Source organism: Colletotrichum chrysophilum (genome assembly GCF_026319265.1).
Source record: "Colletotrichum chrysophilum strain AFK26 chromosome Unknown scaffold_70, whole genome shotgun sequence".
In the NCBI taxonomy this organism is placed as follows: Eukaryota; Fungi; Ascomycota; class Sordariomycetes; order Glomerellales; family Glomerellaceae; genus Colletotrichum; species Colletotrichum chrysophilum.
Genome location: NW_026517357.1, coordinates 198,524 through 223,435, shown reverse-complemented (window position 1 = coordinate 223,435; position 24,912 = coordinate 198,524). Strand labels below are relative to the sequence as shown.

Here is a 24,912-nt window from a genome sequence, read left to right as displayed (position 1 = left end):
AGGATTGTCGTCGGCCCTTTCAGCCTCACAAGTGCGTCAAGATCGACAGGTGGTGTGCTGAAGTTCAGGTCCAGGCACGCACACACGCTGTCCATATATGCTGGACCCTGCCTAGTGACCGACGGGCTGAAGTTCACTGGCATGGGGGGGACGAGGACAGACAGATTCATCGGATCGTGGCCGTGCGCGTGTGCGTGCAAATCAAGATGAAGATGAAGAAAGAAGACACAAGAAACAGCAGCCAGGCAGTCCAACGATGCGATGCGGAAAAGCCGCGACGTCGACGTCGTCTCAGTGCTCGGCCGTTGAAGGATCCTTGCGACGCCTCGCCGGGATCTGGGTCCCATTCTCCAGTCGCCCTGCATAACTCCAGACCTGGTCGTTCCACCAAATGCAACCAACGACCGAGTTTTGGGTTTCGAAGCTCTGGCAGCTTGAGCCTTACCCTTTTGAGGAGCAGCGCCGGGCAGAGGATGACGAGGCCACCCCCGATCGCTGTCCTGTGGTCTCTCTTGCGCCGTGCGCCGGGCGGCTTAGTAGCGCATGTAGGGGCGGCCCTCGCAGAAAGACGCTGTTTGTCCGTCATGGCAATATACTCACCACCGGCGGTCGACGTACTTTGATGTGGCGCTGAGAATAATACCCAGAGTATCGTGATTTGCCTGACGCGGCACCTCACCACCCTCTCTAGGTTTCCAGGTTGCTCTCTATTTTGTTTCTATGGCCTTTTTGCCTTTTCTGGTCCCGCTTCGAGCCGCAGCTGCTCTTCTCTCGTCTGGCAACTTGCCTTGCCTTGCCCTGTCCTGCCTTGTCTTCCTTACCTGGGACCTTGGACCCTCGCCATAGTGCCAGTGCCGCCGTCAAACCCACGTCTGCGTTGCTCATGCGCCTCGTTGAGTGTCCGCACTTGCATCTCCATCTTCACACCCCCAGGGCATTTTCCCAAGTCCCAATCTCAAAGTACGTACCCTGTTTTTTTTTAGAGAAAGGTTTCCCGCCTAATTGTTCCTTTCTTTCTTCCCAGTCCCTCCCCTACGCTCCCCATACCTTTAAGGTACGGTACCTACCTACCTTACATCTCTATCTGCCTTACATTACATTACCTTGCCTTACATACCTTACCTGTCTTTGACATACCTTAACTCTCAGTCTCCAGTTCCAGTTCCAGTCTGAGAGTCAGAGAGCCACGAGTCGAGTCCGGTCCAGTCCAGTCGAAGGTCGGTTACTTTTGCCTCTCACCTTTGCCTCGCTATATCTTTCCACGCCTTACCTAAAGGTACAACACCTCCCCTACCTCCCCCTACCTACCTACCTACCTGCCTACCTACCTTGCCTTACCTTGCCTTACCTTGCCCGGGCATACCTTTGCCTTTAAGGTCTCCGTCCAATACACATACAGCTCCTCCCCAGACCAGATCAGACTGGCAGCCACCAACCAGCCCAAGGACGTAGCTGAACTGACCTAAGCTAAAGAAGGGATCAAGCCCACCCATACCTTACCTTAAGGTGCCTCCGACTACCAACTATCTTACACACCTACCGCACACGCCCCGAACATCAGGTCCTCTTCTGGCCTTGCAGTTCTTGGCTGCAGCCCGCCCGATTCGCGCCGCTGCTGCTGTTGTGCACCTACCGGTACTGGGCTGTCTTTGCACTGCACTGCACTGCACAGCGCTACCCTTGGCTCTCTCTCATTTTCCTCCCATCTCCTCTCCCGACTTCCTCCCACATCGGATCTGGATCTGTCCATCCTAAGGCCAGGTCGCAGAACTTTTTCTCCTGCTCCCGCAATACTTTGCTTTTCCCCCTTTGTCATCTCGCTGCCGACTCTTCCGCCCGTACGGCAGCCACCCAACTCCCGTCCTCATCCCCCCCCCCCCCCCCCCCCGAACCGCGTATTTTTACCGCTCCCGCTCCGTCCGGCGCCGTTGGCCAACATTGCGGCCAATAGCCGGACCCGCTCCGACGTCACTACCTTAATATCTTCCTCTGCTGGACCACCACCACCACCACCACCACCACCACCACTACCACTGCTGGTGTACCCTCGAACTGCAGAGCCGACCTCCCGGTACCGACGAGCAACGAGTTTGCGTTGCTGATTCCCCGGATGAATTCCTCCAACAATCTACCGTTGGCCTCGGGGCCGTCACCGTCGGCTACCATTGTTGTCTCAGCTCCAACTTTCGCTCCGAATCCGAATGCTCCCTCGCAGTCTGTCTCGCCGTCCCCTGGACCGGCCGCCCAACAAAACCAGCAGCAGCCTCCGTATCCCACTTCCGCCCCGGCCAACCAGAGCCACGCCGCGACAGCCAGCCTTTATCAGTGTGCCCATTGCCAGCGACGGTATTCTCGCCCCGAGCATCTCGCCAGACACATCCAGACTCACACTCTCGGCAAGCGTTTCGCCTGTCAAATATGCGGCAAAGCATTCGCCCGCCAGGATCTTCTGAAGCGCCATGTCACTAACCACGAGAACGACAATGACCCCAACAAGAAGAGACGCCGGACCGACACCTCGCCTGGTGCTGGTCGCGTATCCCACGCCTGCCGCCCTTGCGCTACCGCTCGTGTCAAGTGCGAAGAGGTCAAGCCTTGCACCCGCTGTCGCAATCGCAACCTCAACTGCGAGTACTCCTCAACCGAAGCAGGCTCTGCAGCCGCCATGCACCTCCTCCACCTGTCCGGAAACCCCAACAACACCACAACCTCCACCCCTGGCTCGCTAGCCACGTCCCCGTCCCAGTCCGCATACGACAGCAGCCCCTCCGCCGCGTACCAGCAGCCTCCCCAGCACCATGCCGGTCTACCAATGAACATGAACGGCCAAATTGCCTCGGGGCAGCACATCAAGGCAGAAGGCGGTCAATTGCCGACCCCGGATAACGGCATGGAACCTATGCCGAACGCTATGCCCGTCAATTACGAGATCGGCGCACAAGGTGTCGATATGGCTATGCCCTTTTCCGATTTTCTGCAGAACGTCATATACGAGCCGGGCATGGAAGCGTCGAGAATGGCCGAAGCGCAAGGTCTCGCCGTCTTGGACTTTTGCGACAACTCGAATCTGGAGCTGAACGAGGTGGACTTCGGGCTTCTCGATCACTGGAACATGGATCACATGAACCCTGGCTCAAACCAGAGCTTTACGCCGCGCACCGATGACTCCGTCGACCTGGTTCAGATGCGACAGACACTCGTCAAGGTCTGGACCGACTCTCCGTGGCAATGGGCGCCCAACAACAAGGACTCTGGATATGTCGAGCATGGCAACTTTTCCGTACCATCGGGCGACACCACCAGCGCGGCCTTCCAGCAGAGCCGCAGCAAGCACCCGAGGATCGTCAAGGACAAGCTGGACCAATCTGGCCGGGATCAGATCTTGGCCATCGTTCTGCAGACTTGCAAGAACGACGCGATCATGACGCGAGTCGCGTCCTCGTTCCCGTCGCTCGAGGTCATGGACAGCCTGATTCACATCTACCTGGCTTCGCACTTTTGTCAAACGTCTCAATGGATTCACCACGGCTCATTTTCCATGAACGCACAATGGCCGGAGTGGCTTGCGGTCGCAGCTTCAGCTGGAGCTACTCTTACTCCCGTGCAAACCTTGCGCAAGTTTGGGTTCGCTCTCCAGGAGGCGGTCCGTGTCACCATCCCGGCAAGGTTCGAGGATGCCAACACCACGATCAAGAACCTGGGTCTGGTCCAGACGTTGATCTTGGGTCAGGACATTGGTCTCTGGAGTGGCAACCGACGCAAGATGGAGATCGCCGAGTGTCACCTCATGATCCCAATCACTGTAAGTAATGTGCTCGGCTTCTCCGTCCAGGATAGGGTTGCTAATGCGCCAACAGATGATGAGGTATCGGGGCAAGTTCCAACGAGCATCGTACCCCCTTGTCGAAGTCAATATGTCCGATGAAGGCGAGGTTTTGGAGAGGAAATGGAGGGCCTGGTGCGAGCGTGAGTCGTGGAAGAGGTAAGCATGCTCCTTTCCAACCCGGGATACCCTTGCGCTAACATATTTAGACTACTTTTCCACTGCTTTGTGCGAGACGCTCAGACCTCCATGACAACCCTCACCAACCCATCGATGTCGTACTCGGAGCTCACTCTTCCCCTCCCGGAGGCTAAGGAGATGTGGTTTGCGAAAACGGCAGCGGAATGGAAGATGCATTACTTGGAAAAAACTGCCGGGCAAAGCAAACGGCCCCCATCGATCGGCGACCTATTCCGGGATATCAACCTCCTGGCGACCAACCGCCAACGCCTTGATTTGCAATTTGCAATCTCTATTTACCTGCACGGCTATTGGGCACTCATTCTCGAGTACCTCCAGCTCTGTTCCGTCTTGCGTACCCGGACTTGGCTGAACAACACTGGGGGCCATTCGGAGGAGGTGCTGCGCTCGAGACATGCCGAGCTCTGCAAGGACCTGCAGGGCTTCCTGCATGTCAGCACGGACTGGCACGAGATGCTTTCAACGCAGGAGAGCTTGGTTCTGCACCTCCTGATGATGAATCTGCACTTGTCACTAAACGACTTGCAGCTGTTCTCTGGCAAGGAGGGCGAGGACCAGGCTCGTCGCGTTTTTGGCGACCTTCGCGAGTGGTCGCAAAGCGCCGAAGCTCGCCAGTCTCTGTGGCACGCTGGCCAGATCTTGCGCCAAGCCAAGATGTTCCCTCCAGGCCATCTGAAGGACTTTTACGCTGTAGCCGTACACCACGCGTCTCTGGCGATTTGGACGTACGGAGTTGTGACCAAGGCGGTGGGCAACAAGCCGACGCCACAGACCGGATACGAACAGGAGAACGTCTTCCTCGACGGCACTGAGTCGACCGTTGTACACCGCTTTATCGGCTTCAACCAAGGTCGTCCAGTAATTTTAGGACCCATGAGCAGAGCAGGCGCAACCGAGGCTTCGGTCGACGACCCCAAGGCCTGCATGGAAATCGCCCACGAGATCCTCCGGGCCAACTTCAGAGACTCGACGGACACACATCCGCCGATTGTTGAGAATCTTTGTCTTCTGATCAAGCAGCTAGGGCACGCTGCTTGGGCTGTTGGCATGTCATGACATCTTGCTTGTTTACGAATATCATAACTACCACTTATTGTCTTTTTTACCTTCTTCCTTTTTACATCAATTGGCGGAGTCTAGAGCGGGCGGGCGGATGGATGGATACCCATGTACCAAAAAGCAATCCTTTGGCGTATTTGGATAGGGTTATGTGCTTCGTGATGAGAAGCTCACCCATCGAGTTGCATCAGTCTCAATTGACGACTTCATGACCGAATACTCTACTCCTATTGGAGGGCCCCCCTTTTGACATGTGTGACGTTGTTTCAACCCTCTCAGCAACTTTCAGTTTCTTCTGAACATTATGCTTAGTGCTCAGACGGGCCCTTTCCCCCCCTACCAAAGACCAAAAAAAAACCCTCGCAATACTGCACCTGCAACCGCATGAGGCAGAAGTCAATCGGACCCTCCGAACTCGTCTGGTTGGCTTTGAAACTGCTCGGACTAGCCCCACGAAAGACCTGCATATGAAGTCCAAGGGCATCCCAACTATATGAATGGATTCAGACGGAAGACCCCGTTCACCGACGTTAGCGAAGGCAGACTGTCCAACTCTGTACCGCAGGGGCCTACGCGGACTGCTCCGCTTAGGGGGCTTGCCTGCTTGTTCGCTGCGTAAAGGCATTCGTATACTCAGTACAGAGAGTGTTGTAAGGCAGGCTTTAGACTCGCCGGGATAGCCGGTTACGCAACCACACGCTCCATTATGATGGGCAACTTGCTTGCACCGCCTCCCCTAACAACTCGCCCTATAGGGCTCTTAACGGTGTGGGTGGTATGTGTGTCTGTGTGTGTTGTACTAAGTAAAAAAAAAAACGCGCCTGCCAACACGTGTGCTCCTACGTAAAAGAAGGAGATCCCAGCTCGTTGCTGCCCATATGCCGCGAGTCATATTCCCCCCTCCCCGGGATCAGAGCTCTTATCGGATGTGTGCTATTAGTTAGGCGTTGTCGGGTTGATGAAACAGCGAGAGAGGTAGAGACACAGAGGCAGAGACACACACAGAGAGGAGAGAGACAGAGACTGAGGGGGGTTAACCCATCCATCGGATCGGATCGGGTCGGGAAGAATGGGGAAGAAGAATGGGGATTTCTCTCAACTCTCTCTGCGACTGTATGCTCATAGGGTGAGCAGAGGTTTTGCAATTGAGTTTTGAGTTTTTTTTGTTCTAAAACCCCCCCGGCGCGGCGCGGCAGGAGTTGCACTCAGACGAACCCCCAGCGGCCGCCGCGACGAGGAGAGGACCCGAAACCGAAGCAGTCAATGCCTGTAGCTGGTTTTAGTAGCTGGTTTTACACTACTACGCTGTGTTCTTGCTGTTGTTTTTAAACACCGCAATATGGTCTCCTTCGCTAGTCTAGCTATTTCTCCGGCTTGGCAAGAAAAGCGCGCTGAGAGGGCATCTCGAACCGAAGCTGGGTTTCAAATTGCATCATAGGCCGTCTTTAAGCTGTAAGCTCTATTCCCTACCCTCTCCTCCCCTCCCGTTTCGAGGAGAGGGCTGTGAGCTTAACGATAACGGAGGAAAAAAAAAAAAAAAAAAAAGGGGGGGTTGCAGCTCTGTCCCTACTCTCTAGGTGTGATGTCAGATGCCAATTCTTAATTGTATCTACCGCCGGTCCTTGCGCGCGCGCGATGCTCTATTGGTGGCCGCGGACATGATTAAGTCCGCATAGATTGTGTCCACTGCCAAGGTCACGGTAGACTTTCCTAACCATTTTTTTTTACTTCTCGGGGAAAACTTTCCAATCATGGCAGATTCAAAAAGAAAAAGAATCTACAGCCCGCAGTACAGATCTGGTGCCCGCAGATGACCGACTGCGATCTGTGGGAAAGAGGAATAGGGGGATCGGGTCGGGTATCGTCCTTCCGGCCTTGGAAGGTCGGAAATGTGCGCTGATCATCTTTGTTCATGCAGCATGTATGTGTTCGTCTTGTCCGGACCCCCTGAGACCCCTGACGCAAGGACGTGCAAAAAAAAAACCAAAAAAAATAAAATAAAAAAATCCATGGAGTTCTGGAAGATCGCCGTTCTTGTTCTTGGGTCGCGTGTCATGATTCGCGCCGGGATAATCTATGTGAGTTTTATTTTTCCGGATCATCCAAGGCGCCCCCAAACTTTGTGCTGTCAGTGAGTGGGAGCCGGGTGCTAAAAAATCTACAGAAGACTGGCTACTACGCCTGATTCAGAGCCAAGACCCTATGTCGTCTCGACTGAATCGGACCCATTGTCCAAATTTCGGGGCTGCACGTGTGCTTCGCCTCGCCCAGTTTCTTTCACATGATGGTATGGTCAGGGAACCAGGAAAGTGAAAGGGGCAGGATTTTAGCCGCCATCGCCAAGGGGACAGATCCTAACACCATGATATCAAAGGTGTCCACTGACAACGGTGCCGGCAGCCGTACACGGTACGCCCGCGCAGATGCATCGTGCCTTGGAACGCGGAGCATGCCCCGAGATTCGAAAAGATTGTAGTCGGAAGCTGTGCCGATGCTGTTACGACCAAGGAACGAAATTTGAGACTCCATGGCGTCGCTCGTGCCGGTGGGAGGATCCAGCAAAGTAATCACGGGCAGTCCGGACACACTTATATCAGTTGCTCAGGGTTAGGGTTGCCAAAGGTCAAGAGAGCCGTGACATCCGACGTACTCGGAGATGAATTTTCCGTGGTTTCCGGGAAAATCCGGCCGCTCTATCCACTGCATCGTGATCAGGCCTGCGTTGTGCCTGCGTGCTCAATTATTCCTGTCGGAGACGATAGTAGCAATGACGACGACGACGACGACGACGACGACGACGACGACGATAGAAACCAAAACCGATAGAAATGACGACAATAGAAGTAATAATAATAGAAGCGACGACGATAAAAACGACGACGACGACGGTAAGGTAGAAAACAGCCACAGGAAAAGTAGTCAACATAGCGTAGGGAAAAATAGGCGGTCTCATGTGCAGTCATCTCATCTTCTCTAGAACGCCTGCATTTGATCCGGCCAAATGTGACATCAACCAGCACGAGCTGCACGGGGAAGCTTTCACGTGGACGGATCAAACCGGACAAGCCCATCTCAAAATCACAAAGTGAAGCCATCGCGATCTGAGGCTGCAGCTTGGGGGCCGGATTCTTGAAAGTTTAAACAGACAAAAGTTCGTCCCAAAGGTAGGCAGTTCCTGCCGAACCCGTTCGTTACCTGTCACCCGGTATTTGTCCTGCGGTGTGCTCCACTTTTGACCGGGAGAGGCCGATCCACCAGTCGCCGCCACGTGGGGCATCTGATAGGGATATCGTGCCTGCCTGAAAGTGAAGGGACCCTCCAAGATGTCCAGCTTCTTCATTGGGCGGTCGCACCATCCAGAGGCCCGCTGATGCCGTCGTTGGACGCGAACCAACGCGGCTCCGAGGAGAACGTCATCCGCTGGTTTCGCAGCGTTCGCATTCACCTGGTCGGCAGCTCACACGTGAATGTGCTGCGTATACTGCCTTGTGCAGCGCGTGTGTAACGATTCACGACCCAAGGGAGGAAATTTGCGAGGGTCGCGATAAGGGTGCAAACTGCCTCCGAGCCTTCGACGTTCACGTCCCACTTTCCCCCGTCCCGGCCCGAGTCATCCGGAGCAGCTCGATCGTGAACATATCTCGCGTCTTCATCAACGAGAAGTAACTGCTGCCAGGAAGAAGGAGAGAAAACACGATCACGATGGACCGCATCCTCCTCAGCTCGCCCGTCGAGCCTCGCACGGTGGCCGTTGTCGCCATGACGGTCGTCGCAACCATCTCCCTCCTCTCCCTCGCCCGACTGGGCCTGTACGTGAAATGGAGCTCCTCGATTCCCAGCCCTCTCAAGACCAAGATCCCGGAGCTCACGAGCGAGGAGATCAAGAGACTTCACTATCGCCCTGACCACTTCCCGGGTGCCCGTGACGTTGAGACGCCGGTAAGTACCTCTCTGATATCTCCGCGAGGATAAGAAGACTAACGAACCCTTAAGTACGGCTGCATGCGTGTGTATGAATGGGGCTCAACCACCGGCCCCAAAGTCATTCTCATCCACGGCATCAGCACATCCTGCATGACCCTCGGCCTCATCGCCCACGCCCTCGTCGCCCGCGGCTGCCGCGTGATGCTCTTCGACCTCTTCGGCCGCGGCTTTTCCGACGGCGTCGGCGACCTCCCCCACGACACCCGCCTGTACACAACCCAGGTCCTCCTCGCCCTCGCCTCCTCCCCTCTGGCCTGGTCCGGCCAGAACTCCATCAGAGTCATCGGCTACTCCCTCGGCGGCGCCGTCGCCGCAGCCTTCGCGGCCGCCTTCCCCGACATGGTCGAGAGCCTCGTCCTACTCGCGCCGGCCGGCATCATCCGCGCGGCCAACTTCGGACACCTGGCGCGGCTCACGTTCCAGTCGGGCATCATCCCCGACCGGATCCTCGCCTCCATCACGGAGAGCAGGCTGAAGAAGCCCCTGGCCCCGAAGCGGTCCAACGTCGTGGAGGACGAGGACGACCCGGCGGAGAAGCTCGTCGACGTCGCCGCCGCCGAGGCGTCCTCTCCTGACGGCGGCGACCTCCCCGTCGAGCAGGTCGTGCGTCAGTACATCTCCTGGATGGTCGTGAATCACCGCGGCATGGTCCCCGCGTTCATGAGCTGCGTCAAGCACGGCATCCTGACGGACCTGCACGACACGTGGCGCGCCCTGGGGAGGAGGAAGAAGGGCACCACGGCCGTCTTGATCGGCCGGGCGGACGAGGTCATCTTCGCGGAGCATTACACCGAGGACGGGCTGCCGCTGCTGGGCGGCGAGGAGAATGTGCACTGGAAGGTCATCCCTGGCGGGCACGATTTTGTTATGACCAAGAAGGATTTGATCATGCGCGAGCTCGATGAGTTCTGGGGTATGAAGGTGCAGGCGTAGAATTAACGATACCCAACTAGAGGCATGGAGCACACGATAGACACGGGATGCAATTTTGTGGCGGCTGTTTGGCTGCGGATTCGTTGACGTTGCACTTCCTTCAAGCAGCGGCACTCGATAGGTATTATTCACGAATCGGAATTACTAACAGTAGTAGTGGCAGTCTGCTTCGTTGCAACTCTGCCGCATATTATTTGTTGATCTTGATCTAATGTGTGAGGTTTTTGAAAAGTGCAACGGGTGTCTACATGAGAAGCGAGGGGTATTCTGTCCTGACATCAAATACTCAAACACGCAAAAGCCCACCATCCATCCGCCGAGTGGACAATTTCGCAACTCTAGCGATCGAGCGCCTGGCTGTGACACTATGTATTTTGTCAGTACAAATCTTGAATGGTTCGAGAGTAATAAACTTACCATGTGCCAGTAAACACCCTTCTTCTTCAACAGCTCCGAATGGCTGCCTTTCTCCAGCAGTCTTCCCTCGCCAAGCACGAAGATGATGTCCGCGTTTTGAACAGTCGCCAGGCGATGTGCGACAACGACCATGGTACGTCCTTTTCCAGCCCGTTCAAACGCAGCTTGGACACTCTTTTCGCTCTCGGAGTCCAGAGAGCTGGTTGCTTCATCGAGAAGGAGGATGTTCGGGTTCCTGATCAGTGCGCGGGCAATGGCCACACGTTGCTTCTGGCCACCGGAGAGTGAAACACCCTTACTGCCAATGTTCGTGTTGTAACCCTCTGGGAGGGATACGATGAACTCGTGGATTGAAGCATCGCAGCAGACCTGGTGTAGACGCTCATCGGTGACGGAGTTCTCATCCACGCCTAGCAGGATGTTCTCTCTGATTGTTCCTTGGAAAAGTGTCGGCTCCTGGGCAACCAACGACAGGTTCTTGCGGTACTCGTAGACATTGATATCCTTGATGTCTTTGCCGTTGCACAGAATGGCGCCCTTTTCAACGTCGTAGAAGCGTTCCATGAGAGAGATGATACTCGTCTTGCCACATCCAGAGGCACCAACAAGCGCAGCAAACTGCCCCTTCTCAATAGTCAAGTTGAGTCCCTTGAAAACCGACACATTTCGCGTCGGGTACTTGAAGTGAACATTCTGCAACTCGATTCGGACGCCGCCTTCCGTATCCGGGATCTGCTCAGTCACTGGAATAATGTCCTTGTTCCTCGAGTCACGCATGTTGATGATGCGGTTGGATGCCCCAGTGACTTGCGCCGCGTTGGGTCCGAAGCTGAGACCTTGGCCGGCAGCTTCAGCTCCTTGGATCACAGCCATGAAGCAGACGAAGAAGTTCTGCGGGCTGTACTCGCCGGAGGCCAACAAGCGGCTGCCATACCAGAAGATGAGAGCTTGGCAAGCCATCGAAATCGAATCCGAGAAGCCGAAGACAGCACTGGTCCACCTCGCTTTTCGGAAAGCGTGGCTGACATGATCCTTGAGGAGCTTCTCGTAGCGAGTACATGTGACGCCCTCCAAAGTCAGGGCAGAAACAGTTCTGAATGCCCCAATGGATTCCGAGGCAAACTTGGAACTCTCCGCGAAAACAGCGGCATTCATCTTGTCGAACTCGATCTCGTACTTGAACCGAAAGTAGCCTCCCGTTAATCCAATCGGCATGGTAACGCATAGAGCCACCAGGGCCAGTTTCCAACCAAAAGCAAACGCAATGCTGATGGCTCCGACAATGTTCAAGATTGCCACGTACACCATCGCCATGTTGAGGCCCAAAAGCTCTTCGAGCTGCTTTGGATCTCCAGCGACTCGAGCTGTCAAGCTGCCGTGTGCGTTCTCCTCTTCGTCGTAGAAAGATGTCCGTTGGAACAGGATCGCCTCAAAATACTGCTGCCGATATGTGGCACAAATGAAATGAGCCAAATGGGTCGCGACGAAGCCCATGAAGAAGTACGACAGACCAACTCCGATCGCCAAAATAACCCACATGAGTGACCAAAAGTTGCTGTCGCTGCGAATCTTATCAGGGCCGTTATCCGGATTGAAGACGACGATGACTTTGGCGAAAAGCCATGCCTGCAACGGAGTGCCAGCTGCAGCACAACCCGCGAAAACCACAGTCAGAATACAGAGGAGCCAACGACTTCTCTGCTCATAGAGTAGTCTGCCAAAGCTCTGGAACAGGTTGCGGTTGACAACCTGCGTCTTCTGTCGTATGCTGTCTGCCTCGGATCGCGCAGCGCTCTTTTCGCGGTCGAGGATTGCTCCCAAGTCCTCTTCCTTGTTGTCTGAGTCGCTGTCTTCCGTTTGGTCACCGAGCGAAAGTTGCTGAGCGTGCACAAGACCATAGTATACGCCTTCGTCGTTTTCCAAAAGACTTTCGTGTGTGCCTTGTTCAACAACTTTTCCTTTCTTGAGGACTACGATCCGATCGGCCTGCTTAATGGTAGACAGACGGTGGGCAATCGTGATAGTTGTACGATTCTGGGATATCTTATTGAGGGCAGCTTGGACGATTCTCTCGCTTCGGACGTCGATGGCGCTGGTGGCTTCGTCCAGAATAACAATTTTCGGTTTTCTGACGATGCTTCGGGCAATGGCGATGCGCTGACGCTGGCCGCCGGACAATTTTGCGCCACTGTCGCCGACTTGGGTGTCGTATCCCTAGATTAAAGTCAGTATGTTGGGCCGTCGAAAGGAGTACAGATAAGAAGAAGCACTCACATCTGGCAGACGATCGATGAATTCGTCGGCAAAGGACTCCTGGCAAGCTTCCTTGACGAGTTCTCGCTTCTTTTCCTCGGTTTCGTGTTCCCACTGAGAGCCAATAAGTCCATAGGCGACGTTGTTGAAAATGGTGTCGTTGAACAGGAATGGTTCCTGCTGGACCAAGCCGATCTGCGAACGCCACCACTTGACATCAATATCGTCAAGAGCGTGTCCGGATGTCGAGATTGAACCGGCGAGCTCAACGTGTGGACCGGTCTCCTCCGGCTCGGGCTTGCTCTCTTCATCGTCCGACTCTTCCTTGCCCTTCTTCTTGTTCTTCTTCTTCTCGGCCTCCTTCTTCTTGTCTTTCTCGATCGTCTTGGCGATGACATATTGATCCTGCAACGTGTACCATCGCTCGATAAGGCCCACGATGGTGCTCTTGCCCGAGCCAGAAGGTCCAACGATAGCTGTGACCTTGCCGGACTCGATTGTCAGGTTTAGACTATCCAAAACCTTGACGTGGGGTCTGCTCGGGTACGCGAAGGTGACGTCTTCGAAGACAATGTTGTCGTTGGCCGATACATGAGGTTCTTTCAATTCTCCCGTGGTGGGGGCGGGAGCATCGATGACAGTGAGGAACTCGCATGCAGCTACCATTGCCTTGCCGATAGCAAGCAACGGGGTGCTGATTCGCTCGAGAGACATGACCACAAGCATGACGGACATGAGCACACTACATTGAAGGTTAGCACGAGGCGACTGGCCGTCTCCTGAGAACCTGCACTTACATGATGACTTCGCCTACTCCATCGACTCGACCGTCAACCCAAGAATGAGTGCCGTACCAGAACGCAAGGCCAAACGCGGAGAACAAAGCAAAGAACTAGAAAGAGTCAGCCTTCAATTCGACTTATACGCAGTAGATTGACGCACGATAAGGCCAAACTGGAGGGCCAGTAGAGGGGCTGTGAATTGACCCTTCCGTTTCGCCTGCTCGACAAAAACTGCGTAACGGGCAGCAATACGATCTTCCGCGCCGCACGCAGTGACCATTCGAATACTGGAAAACGCTTCACTAGCGACAGCAGATGCCTTGCCCTCTGCTTTGGTCATTTCAGAATGACCCTTGATGATGAAAGGCAGAAGGGCTCCCAGAACGACCAGAATGAACAAGATGCAAGAGGCGGTAACCAGTGTCAAAGCCCAGTTATAGGTAAATGCGATAACGATGGCGGCGGTGATGGTGCCGTTGAACTCGAGGAAGACTCCAAGCTTTTCGGAGATACCAATCTGAAGAGTGTTTGCAGTGGACGTGCTATGGAGGTTATGTTAGCTTGGCCCTCCGTTTTCCGGGTGCAGCACCCCGCTACCAAGAGGACTGGGGCTCACTAACATGGTGCTCGATGCCATGCCTGGTGGCATTGAATCAAGGACGTGAATTGTTTGGCCAAATAGTCGTTGCAGGTAGTGGAGGCGGATTGCAGACGACAACCGGATTCCTATCATTCGAAAGGCAAACTTGTTGGTATAGTTGAGAGCGAAACGGGCGAGGAAGAGAATGAATAAGTACAGCGCCTGGCGGTCTGCGGTCTTCCTGAAGTCGTTCCGTGCGGCCTCGTTTTCTGCTGAAAATGCATTGAAGTCGTTTACAAGCTGTCCAAAGATGACTGTGTGCTGCATTAGAGACCAGAAAGAAAGGATTATGGTGAAAGCACATCTTACTATTCATCAGAGGCAGCGTGATCCCGGCGGCGATGGAAGCCAAGCCGCCGACGATGTACGCCAAGATGTCCCATTTCGTGGCGTATGTAAAGACGCGGGCGTAGTCTTTGAAAGCAGGTTCTCTCTCAGGTCTAACCTTGGGTTCGGGCCTTGGTTCTGTATCGTTGCTTTTGGCAGATTGGTCGAAATCCTTCTTTTCGTCCACGACGGCCACGACGGGCGGAATACTGTCCGGCTGGGCGGTATCCTTATTGATAGCTTCCATGCTAGGCTAAATTCGTCGGGCAATTCAAATTGACATGTTCTTCGACGAAGAAGAAGTCGAATAGAAGGAGAGAACCAGGATCGGTATGCCTATGGTTGAAATGTGAAAGAAGGAAAGAATTCGCTGATTGGGTGAAAGCGAGCTATACGCGTAAAGCAATTGGCCGGTACCTAGGGTCAAAGAGCGTAAAGGGAGAAGGAGCCGAGAGCTGGGATGCGAGAATGGTCGAGGGGAGGAGGATTAAAAACAACAAGACGTCGTCGGTAGAAGATGACACCACAACTTCGCGGAACTCATGTTCGATTTTTGACGACCAGGCTTGGCTGCCACGAGTCCATTACATGTATTATTCGTTCCTTCTCATTCTCAGTCTCCCGCAGTAACTCGTAAAACTGCACGTCTCGTAAAACATCCCGAAGCGGTTAAGGCCAATCAGGATGCCTTGAAATGGCAACGCTGTAGGGATGCCGGCCGGGGGCCAACGGTAGTGGAGGGATCCTGGAAGTCAGCCGGACCCATATTTGACCCGTCCAGGAATGGCCCAAATGGACGGACGGGCGGTGCACGCGCCAACGACTGCCGCGCTAGGGGTTCGCCCGAGTTTAATTGGAGTCTCCTTCGTCCTCCGCAACGAAGGGACTTTGTCGCGTGGATGGAAGCGTTACATGCCTCCCACCAGTTTTGCATCATGGCATGGGCAGCGGAGCAGCGGACTTCACCAGATTCCAGATCTACGAAGAAGACGCCTTGCGGACTTTGCATCTACAAAACCAATCATGCGAAAAGTAGGTCTGGAGGTGGAGGCTGCAATCAGGCTTACGACCAAACCTCAGAACGGCGTCATTTCAGCCTGTGTTCAGCGCTTCCAACACACCACTTCCAGCGGCGATGTATCTCACTGCAACAATTCATGTCGCTAGTGCTCCAGGCAGGTGCAGGTTTACTTTGTTTATCTGGGATGAAGACAAGCCTCATGTCTCGCAGCTGCTTAGCGTCGTAAATCCACCTTAGCGTCGTAAAACATGTTGCTCGAAGTTTTACGGGCCGTGCGCACTCCATGCTTCATGGCCACCCAAGCCACCTCAGTTCCTCTTCCGAAATCAATGTAAGGACGCTGAAGTGGCCACATGTCATCGAATAACACCACGTACAATTGGTGCCTCAGTGACTCATCTCCGCCGCTGGCGGTGCTCGATCATCTTGAATCAGCTTGCACGTGGTTTGTGACGAATTTGACTGCTGCTGCCTGATCTGCCTGCTGGGCGTTCAGTGTTGGCATGAAATGTGTCTTACTGTTGCAGACTCTGACGACTGAACGACTCCGATTCCAGCCGCTCGGGAGGCGCTAATCTGACCCCGAACCCCATAGGTAGACACCGAGATGCGGCCCCGCTAAATCTGTCCGGTTCCCCATCTTACCGCGTGGTGTTCTTCCCATGTCGGGTTCGGACTGCTCAAGAACACCGACTGATCCCGACAAGAAACGGCCAAATGTGGGCACACCCGAATACTCGTACCGACACCACCCATTGTAGTAGTCCTAGAAGGACTCACTGTAGGACTAGAGAGTTCAGGGCTGAACCTTAACCACGACAACATGCGGCTGTAGCTTTCTTCAGTCGATGATCTATGAAATGAACATTATCGTACATCTCGTCTCTGTCGATGGAAAGCAAACCAAAAGGAGCAATTGTACCCGACAAGTTTAGAATCTCACTGCGACGAATGAGAGCAAGAGTTCCGCACCGTCCCAAACGTACCGCAGTACACTCTTTACCGCAGCACTTGATGAACAGTTCCTGTGGTTTGTTCAGACGAAGAATCACCCACCATGGCACCTGCCGAAGAATGTCCGATTGCTTGCAGCCTTATCAGATTGACAGGGATCTGCCATCACTTGCAGGACACATCATTGGGCAACCCACAAGTGGGCATATCCCAGTCCACTCACAGCCTTGCATGCATTTTTGACCTCACAAACCCCCCCAAAACTCGTCGCAAGTCATTCGGCCCCTCCAAAACTTGCGATTGAGTCACCAACACGATCCCTGGGCCGCTTTCCTTTTAAGACGGTTCCCCTTTTGCGCAACGCTCGAGAAAGCCAGGTGAATGAAGATCCAGCTGCAAATTTTCTCGAGGTCTGCCAGACCGGTCCGCCGACTGACTCTTCTTTCTAAAAACCCGTTTTCAACCCCTCTTTTGCCCGCGGGCCGCCCCATTCGTCGCGACTTTTCCTCCTCCGTACCCGTCTACCAAAACGAAGACCACCAATTGCCCGACATGGCGCCCAAATCCAAGTTTGAGCTCAAGACCCCGAAGGGCACCAAGGATTGTTAGTCGATACCGCTGTCGCCTTCGCGCCGCCAATCGTACGACCCGGACTAATATTTTGTGTTGATTCAAGGGTTCGGCAAGGACATGATCATTCGCGAGAAGATCTTCTCGCAATTGAAGGATGTCTTCCAAAAACACGGTGGAATGGAGCTTGATACCCCTGTTTTTGAGTTGAAGGAGATTCTTTCAGGCAAGGTACGACCCGACCTTCGCATACTCCCCTCCCCCCACCACGGAGGGTATATGCGAACCCCGCGATCCACTTCCTCCGAACACCCGGGGCCGATCTTGATACTAAACAATACTTCTCCTATAGTACGGTGAAGACTCGAAGCTCATCTACGACCTGGCCGACCAAGGTGGCGAGATTACCTCCCTGCGATACGATTTGACCGTCCCCTTCGCACGATGGCTCGCCATGAACAAGGACATCCAGAGCGTCAAGCGCTACCACATCTCGAAGGTCTACCGTCGGTACGAACTACCCAGGCTATGATCAATTCTGTTGGCAACAGGCTAACCCATAACAGTGATCAGCCCGCCATGAACAAGGGCCGCATGCGCGAATTCTACCAGTGCGATTTCGATATTGCTGGCACCTACGATTCGATGCTCCCCGACGCCGAGATTATTCGCATTGTCGTCGAAGTCTTTGAAGGCCTTGGTTGGAACGGAAACTACACCATCAAGCTCAACCACCGCAAGATCCTTGACGGTATTTTCGAGGTCTGCGGTGTTCCCGAGGACAAGATCAGGACGATATCTTCCGCCGTCGACAAGCTCGACAAGCTGCCTTGGGCGGACGTGCGCAAGGAGATGACTGAAGAGAAGGGTCTCGACGGAGAAGTCGCCGACAAGATTGGCGAGTGGGTTGTTCTCAAGGGCAAGCAGGATCTGCTCAGGAAACTGCAGCGCGACGATAAGCTGTCTGCGAATGCCTCTATGAAGGCCGGCATGTCCGACTTGGAGATGCTCTTCAACTACCTCGAGGCTTTCGGTGCTCTGGACAGAGTGTCATTCGATCTCTCTCTGGCTCGTGGTCTTGACTACTACACGGGTGTCATCTACGAGGTCGTCACAGAAGGGTCTGCGCCCGCCGCCACGCCTGGCGCGGACGACACAACAGTCAAGTCCAAGAAGAAAAGCAAGAGCAAGGATAAGGACGATGAAGATCGCTCAGATGATCCCAGCGTCGGTGTTGGCAGTGTTGCTGCCGGCGGTCGGTACGTTTTTCAAGGTTCTCCTTTGCATCTTGCATCTTGCAGCATGCAGCTAACGGCTCGACAGCTATGACAACCTCGTGGGCATGTTCTCCGGAAAGACCCAGATTCCGTGCGTCGGAGTAAGCACGTCTTGTTCTAGAAGCACACTGCATGATCACTGACATTGTTCTAGGTTTCCTTCGGCATTGAGAGAATCTTCAGCATTACCAAGGCCCGCATGCAGGCCGAAAGCGAGGCCCCCCAAAGCACCGTGGACGTCTTCGTCATGTCTCTGGGTTCCAAGGCCGGTCTGATTAAGGAGCGCCTCGAAGTCTGCTCCAAGTTGTGGGATGCTGGCATCAAGGCCGAGTTCCTTTACAAGGTTAAGCCCAAGTTGCCCAATCAGTTCAAGGCTGCTGAGGCCAACGCGACGCCGTTCGCTGTCATCCTTGGAGACGAGGAGGTTCAGAAGGGCGTTGTCAAGATCAAGGAGTTGGGTCTTCCTGAAGGCCACCCCCAGAAGGATGGCGAGCTCGTCGACATGGCGGCGCTCGTTCCCGAGGTGCAGAAGCGCCTGCAGAGGAAGCGCGAGTTGGACAACCTCGCCCGGGGAGCTGAAGGTCTGAGAGTTGTTGGAGGACTCAAGGGTGAGGCTGTCAAGAGCGCTTCGGCATCTGAGGTTGGCACTACTGTCGAGAAGCCGGCCGAAGCTGTCACAGAGGAAGCGAAGCCCGAGGAGGCGAAGCCCGCAGAGGCGGAATCAACGGAAGAGAAGCCGGCACGGAGCGCATGAATGATGGCATTATCAGCGAGTTAGCAAGTAAAATAAGATAGAAATCTCTTCGATGACTGGCATCGCCAGAACTCCCGTCTTCCGCTACACTACATGTCTTGTGCTTCCAAGGTCTACGTCGTGAATGAGCCAGTACTGGCCTTCCTATAAAAGGGTAACAACACAGGTGAGACCGACCAACCCTTCAATTAGCAGGAGTTATCTCTCGGGAAAGGAACTGCCAATGCCAACAAAACTCGTTCACTGGAAAATTTCCGATCTATCGACTGGAGCGTTAGTGCTGCAACAGCCGTGGCTCTGAACTTCTGTTATGCCAGAAATGCTGCCATGATGCACATCCCGTCACTCGTCCTGTCATCCTCAGCTGTTGCTTCTGATCTTGAACTACAATCCATCGCTTCCCATAACGGAGTTAACATAGGAGATGTTGCTGATTCTGGTGTTATTTTCGGGAGACCGTCTATCTTTCCTGCACTAGATTGACTACTTGTCCTGTAGCAATAGACTCTGCCTCGCCGTCTTCTTCGTCTTCTTCGTCTTCTTCGTCTATACTATTATTATATCCAATATTGTCGTCATCAATTAGAGTTGTACAGTTTACAGGAAATATAACCGCGCAGACATTGGAACATTAGGCGGTCTCATTCTGTCCCTCGAACAACTCCCGCCCAAACCAAGCAATAGCAGATACCAAATAGCCTCCGTCAACTAGGCCACCTTTGGGACGCACATCTCGTTGCTCACCCGGTCACTCATCAAGGTAGGATTTCAACACTAAGGGGCCCTATCTCTACGTACTCTCAACTAACAGAAAACATCGGCAGCCAACTTGAAGCTCGCTTGCATGCACGATACCGCTCTTCCACTCTAGCATGGCAGTCTGGCATGCCTCATACGCAACATGCTGGCCAGAATATTAGCGAAACCCATCTAGCGACGAAATACCCCACGGTAACATCGAACGGGGGTCCGGGACAAGTCGCCTTGCGAAACACGCACTCGCCCACCCACCGGCTCCGGACTTGGGAGCGTTACGCCATCATGGACAGTTCCACCCCGCGGCCCCGGTCCGGGGTGGGAACGCTGTTTCGACTTTACTATCTCGTTCCTTGCTGGTGTTGCAAGGGCACAGCGTCGAGGTCGCCGATAATCAACACGCACATGCACATCCAACCCAGGCGAAGGAGAACCCGCGAGGAGCCGTCTCTTATCAAGCTTTTCTATTTGGCCGCGACTAGCATTTAGCATCTTCAGGTGAATCGTCCAGAAAGATCCGCGAAGATCGCCCAGGTCCTGAAGAGGGACTTGCATCGATCAGGGAGCTGCTTCTATACCGCACTGGGGTCCAGCTTGCGAGGGAAAAAACGTCGATGCTCTCGGACAAGTTCACGTCAACGCGTCGGATGGCACGCATCTAAGACGGCACGGGGAAGGGGGGATAGTCCGACGGTTCAAGCCCGTCGCTGTCGGCACCCTGGTCTAATCACCGTCACATCATGTCAACAGTGGCGTTTGTAGTTTCTTTGACCACCACGTGGGGGGAGGGAAGGAGGGAACGGTAACAACGACGAGAGACAATGGTGCAAGCAAAAGCACGCCAGCCCCGAACCAACCAACACAAGTCCCCTATTTCCCTCTCACATCATCAAGCCCAAGCTGTCTAGCTCCGAACGTAACGACGGGATTGTCAGGCACACGAGGGGCGGGCACTGGGACGACGCTCTGGTCGTCGCACCAAGGAGCCGCTAGTCTCTCAAGTCCCCAATCCAATGGGGTCGCGACGCGACGAAGCCTCGGCTTGCTCAGGCTATCTGTTTTTTTTCTCACCTCTCGTCGCCCGTTGCGTCTGAGAGCTAGAGGAAGCAGGACTTGATGCGGGAGATTGGATGTACGCGTTTTTAGACAACTAGTTCGTTCACCCACAAAAAGCTGATCGCGCGTCGTGGTTGATGAAAAGGATCTGAGATTGGCAGGACGAGAAAAGAAACACGTCGAGGCCGAGGTGGTGGAGATTGAGATCACCAGAGATTAGGTTGTTGGTGCTGTGTGTGGGTGCATCGCGCAAGAAATGTCATCATGCTATCTCTTGCCTCTCGAAGTTATCGTCTCTGTCGCATTTTCGAGTCTCTCTTTTACCCCTCATCCAAACCCTGGCCCCAACACTGGTGATAAGCAAATCTGTGGAGAGCAACGAGGGCCCGTTGCAACGTCCCCGGCTTGAACCCGTGATCCCCGCGACAGGGTGTTGGAGCCAGGATTGGGAGGATAAGAGCAGGAACTATTGCTTGGGTTGGAAGGTATTTGCCAGCCTCGTTCAAGCGCATCACAAAAGCAGAAATGATCGATAGCAAAGCCTTGCAGTTGAAGAGTAGATCGACGACGCACGAATGGACTGATTGATGGGTGAAGGATGGGTGATGTGGTGTGGTTTCCGTGGGCTACTACTGCACGACGAACCGAGCCTAGGTGCATCAACAAGCGGTCTGAACTTTTCTTCTCTGGGGTTGTCTGCTGTTAGTTCTTTTTGTCCGTTGTCGTAACGTTGCTGGCGCTTCTTGCTGTCTTGCCCCAGACATTCTAGACGCATTTATTTCGTGTCCTGTCTGATAGTTCGACTTGCTGGCGTCTGCACATGATGCATCACGAATACGTATATGCCAGTCTCAGGCACTCGAGGCTGCCGTCTGATGTGCGAAGCTTTCGCTCATTGGAGCCAAGCTTCTCGAAGAACTCAGGTCTGGCGTTTTACCTTACGGTGAGGAAGCTTAGTGCGAAAGGAAAAGCAGGTACGCGGGGCACAGACCTCGGGAGTGCAGCTGGAGTGCAGCTGAGTGCGACTGTGATTTGAGTGATTGGAGGCTGTGAGGTGCATGCCGTCTGGAGTTTTCTTGCTGTCTGGAGATCTGTGCGGAAGAAGCTTACAGCTTGACGGCGTCGCCCTTTGGTGTGGGATGTTTCGTTTCAGTCCGTTTTCGATGATCCGGAGTCCGTGAGGTGAAGCGTGGGAAAGAACCGAACGCAGAGGCCGTCTTTTGGTCACCCTTCGGATAGGTTTGGCGGCTCTCAGACACACACCCCCTTCCTTGCCCGACTGGCGTTTTGTTTGTTTGTCTGAGGTGCGAAGCTACGAGCGTTGATTGTACGTGTTCCGGACGGCAGGCAGTGGGAGGGGTGATGGGTTGACAGGGGGTCCCGAGGCAGAGGCTCGAACACGACTGCGTGCTCTGCAGCATGTGGATGTATTTGTGTCTCTGGTTGCGCGAGGCGAGAGGCACAGCACGGTGGTTGGTTTGCGGTCCGGTGGGAGTCAACCAACGTCCGCTTGCTTGTTCCAAACGGGGCCTCGTGCGATTTTACCCGTTTGCTTGCTTTTTCTCGCCCAAGTCCCGGCACCAGAGACAGCGGATGAAGCAAGGTTGCGCTGTCACTTCTTTTTCTGTGCGTTGTGGAAATTCAGATCCGTGTGGCAGTTGTTCCATGGAATCTTCTCCGACGAAGCCTCGGCGTCGGCCCCCCAGCGCTGTTTTCCTCGGTGCTGTTTGCGAGTCTTTGCTTGAAGCTAGAGATGAGGGTTATCCGCTTGCCGATAAGTGAATAGTGATATTCATATCGAGGTTACCATGTGACTGGGCGTGGAGAAGATGGCATACGGGGCGGCGAGAGCTGTCAGGCAGTTTGTCTGCTGTGTGTTATATGTCTCAAGCGGAGACAATATGGTCACTGGGGCAGCGTTTTTCATGCAGAGCTGGGCACAGTGGGCAGCAGCAGGGCTTGTCAGCATGGTCTCGATGCTCATGGTCCAATGCCGTTCCGTACCAAAAGATTGCGCGCGAATCCGGTCCCCCGGTGTGATTGATTACTGACTGGGTGATGTGATGAGAGGGGAAGGTAAGGAAGGAGATCGCAGGCTAAGAGGCTGCTGTGTACGTACTGAGTATGGATATGCAGTAGCTACGCAGTAGGTTGCCAGATGCCAGGTCGAACGTCCCAAGTCGAAGGAACCGTCGGGCCTGCGGGCAAGGGTTCTCAGGTGTGGCCTGGGAGATGCAGGAACTTCAGGAAGGTAGACAAGCAGCTGTGATTGCCAATTGGTGCGAGTGGGCTGGGAAAGCTGTCATTCCGTGTCATGACCCTTGCGTGGTGGTGGGAAATGGGCAACGTTCTGCAAGGGCCAATTTTTGACCCATGGCCCTCCAGGGACAAAACACGATGCGGTGGCTGTGGGATGAGGAGAACGAGGCAGGCGAGCCTGGCGAGATTTCCAGAAGGCCCGGCAGCAGGGGGGTTTCTTCGAGGATTCGAGTCTCTGGAGGAGGCTGGCCCTTCTTGGGAAGTTGGGAGAGTGGGAGACGCGGTGTTGGAAAGTGAAGGTCGCCCGAGGAAGGGAACCGTCATGGAGATCCGATGCAGGGGGTGGAATTGGCCTGTCGTTCGGTAGGTAGCCGGGTGCTGGTTTCCGGACTGCACCTCACTTCCAGGTTCCATCCATTGCAAGTTGGGAAGTTGCGAGTTGTGTTGCGGACAGTGCAATCCGTGCGTGACAAGAGCAAGAGCTGCCAGTCCCGCTGCCGGTCCGTTGTCGACGGTCGTATCCGTGTGCCGGCCCGTCTTGTCTGTCAAACGGCCCAGGCCTTTTTCATCCTCACTTTTCTTCTCCTTCTTCTTGTCGTGCTGCTTCCACGGACAGTTGTTGGCTTCCAGACGTGTCTTCCGTTCCCTTTCCATCAAGCAAGGGTTTCGTGTCTAGGAACGGTTTTGCTTCATTCTGTTCCTTTCCCCCCACGGGCACAACCCACCACTTCCTGGTGTGCCGTGCGGCTGCGATTGCATCAGGATGCATCATCCCTCTTGCAAAATGACAAGAGATCAAGTTATCAACTGAAAATTGACGGCGCGCGAATCATCTCCGTCCGTCCCGTGCATCCACAACGGCACCGCAAATCGCGCCGCGTCTCTTCCCACTTCCCCTCCATTTCCCAAAAAACCTGACTCTCCATCCCTGCTTGGGTATCGTGTTCTCGGGTTGCAATAGTCCCAGCACCAAAGCACCGCCCCGCCCATCCGCGTTGGCTTGGACCCTCTCTGACCCGTCCGCTTTGCACTGTTCAGGACTAGGGCCGTTGCCGCGAACTCGACCACCACGGAGCCACTCGCCCACGAATTGCCCTCATTTTGGGGCCGCACGCACGACGAGAGCACCTTGGGAGTAAGGGCCTTCCTAGCACTTGCCTAGCCTTCCTAGGGGAACCATTCCTTGCTCTCCTAGTCTCGTTGCCAACATTGCCTCCTCTGCATAGTATGCTTACCAGCACGGCACTACGCGTACGTAGCCAGGTACGCCCAACAGCGAAGAGTACACGCAGACAACACGCACGCTGATGCTACCCTCATATGTAATGGATGTATTCATAGCAAGCAAGGTGGACGGCATGCGCATTCATGGTGGATAGCACCAACGACGACAAGCCCAGGGCCAAGGCTAACGCAAGGGTCGACAATCTGGCGCCGCCGTCCGGGTGCCAGGGGAACACACGCGAAATGGAGACGACATATGCAGGTCCTGGTCAATCACTCAATCAGAGCAGCATGCATCCAACACTGCACAATACGTGAGAGGAAGAAAATCTCCTTGCGCAAGGCCAATGGCCACGCCTGAAGCTTGTTCCCCTTTTCTCCCTAGTCCGTTGTCGATGCGCAAACATGCTACCGGGCCACTGGGCAAACTCGACCAAAGCTCGAGCTCATCTCAGGGCCGAGAATCATCCCCCCCCCTGACCTCTACTTGAATACCGCCCTCCCCCCAACGAGGTACCCTCCGGGCTTGTTCCTGAGAGCTTCTTTCGCCTGTTCCCCAACCTCGTGTGTCGTTTCTTCTTGTGTTTCTCGCATCGTCTCGGGCCCGTTGTTGTATCCGCTC

The 24,912-nt window shown here is 54.5% G+C and overlaps 4 protein-coding genes across 4 annotated transcripts; 3 read left to right on the top strand and 1 right to left on the bottom strand.

The window, feature by feature from the left end:
• Positions 1-2,110: 2,110 nt before the first annotated feature.
• On the top strand, positions 2,111-5,080 carry COL26b_008221 (uncharacterized protein; the record flags this gene model as incomplete). The annotated part of the gene is made up of 3 exons (XM_053180985.1): positions 2,111-3,802; positions 3,858-3,982; positions 4,033-5,080. 3 exons carry the CDS (start codon positions 2,111-2,113, stop codon positions 5,078-5,080), a joined length of 2,865 nt encoding a protein of 954 aa, XP_053035121.1.
• A 3,705-nt stretch (positions 5,081-8,785) lies between these two features.
• Positions 8,786-10,000, top strand: COL26b_008220 (uncharacterized protein; the record flags this gene model as incomplete). Its single annotated transcript, XM_053180984.1, has 2 exons — positions 8,786-9,022; positions 9,077-10,000. 2 exons carry the CDS (start codon positions 8,786-8,788, stop codon positions 9,998-10,000), a joined length of 1,161 nt encoding a protein of 386 aa, XP_053035120.1.
• Positions 10,001-10,338: 338 nt separating this feature from the next.
• Positions 10,339-14,666, bottom strand: BEA3 (ABC transporter bea3; the record flags this gene model as incomplete). Its single annotated transcript, XM_053180983.1, has 7 exons — positions 10,339-10,365; positions 10,418-12,631; positions 12,692-13,412; positions 13,468-13,562; positions 13,613-13,994; positions 14,073-14,346; positions 14,402-14,666. 7 exons carry the CDS (start codon positions 14,664-14,666, stop codon positions 10,339-10,341), a joined length of 3,978 nt encoding a protein of 1,325 aa, XP_053035119.1.
• Positions 14,667-16,946: 2,280 nt separating this feature from the next.
• HTS1 (Cytoplasmic and mitochondrial histidine tRNA synthetase) lies at positions 16,947-18,995 on the top strand (the record flags this gene model as incomplete). The annotated part of the gene is made up of 6 exons (XM_053180982.1): positions 16,947-16,998; positions 17,071-17,195; positions 17,317-17,474; positions 17,531-18,223; positions 18,288-18,342; positions 18,396-18,995. The coding sequence occupies 6 exons, from the start codon at positions 16,947-16,949 to the stop codon at positions 18,993-18,995; spliced, it is 1,683 nt and encodes a 560-aa protein (XP_053035118.1).
• Between the last annotated feature and the right edge of the window lie 5,917 nt (positions 18,996-24,912).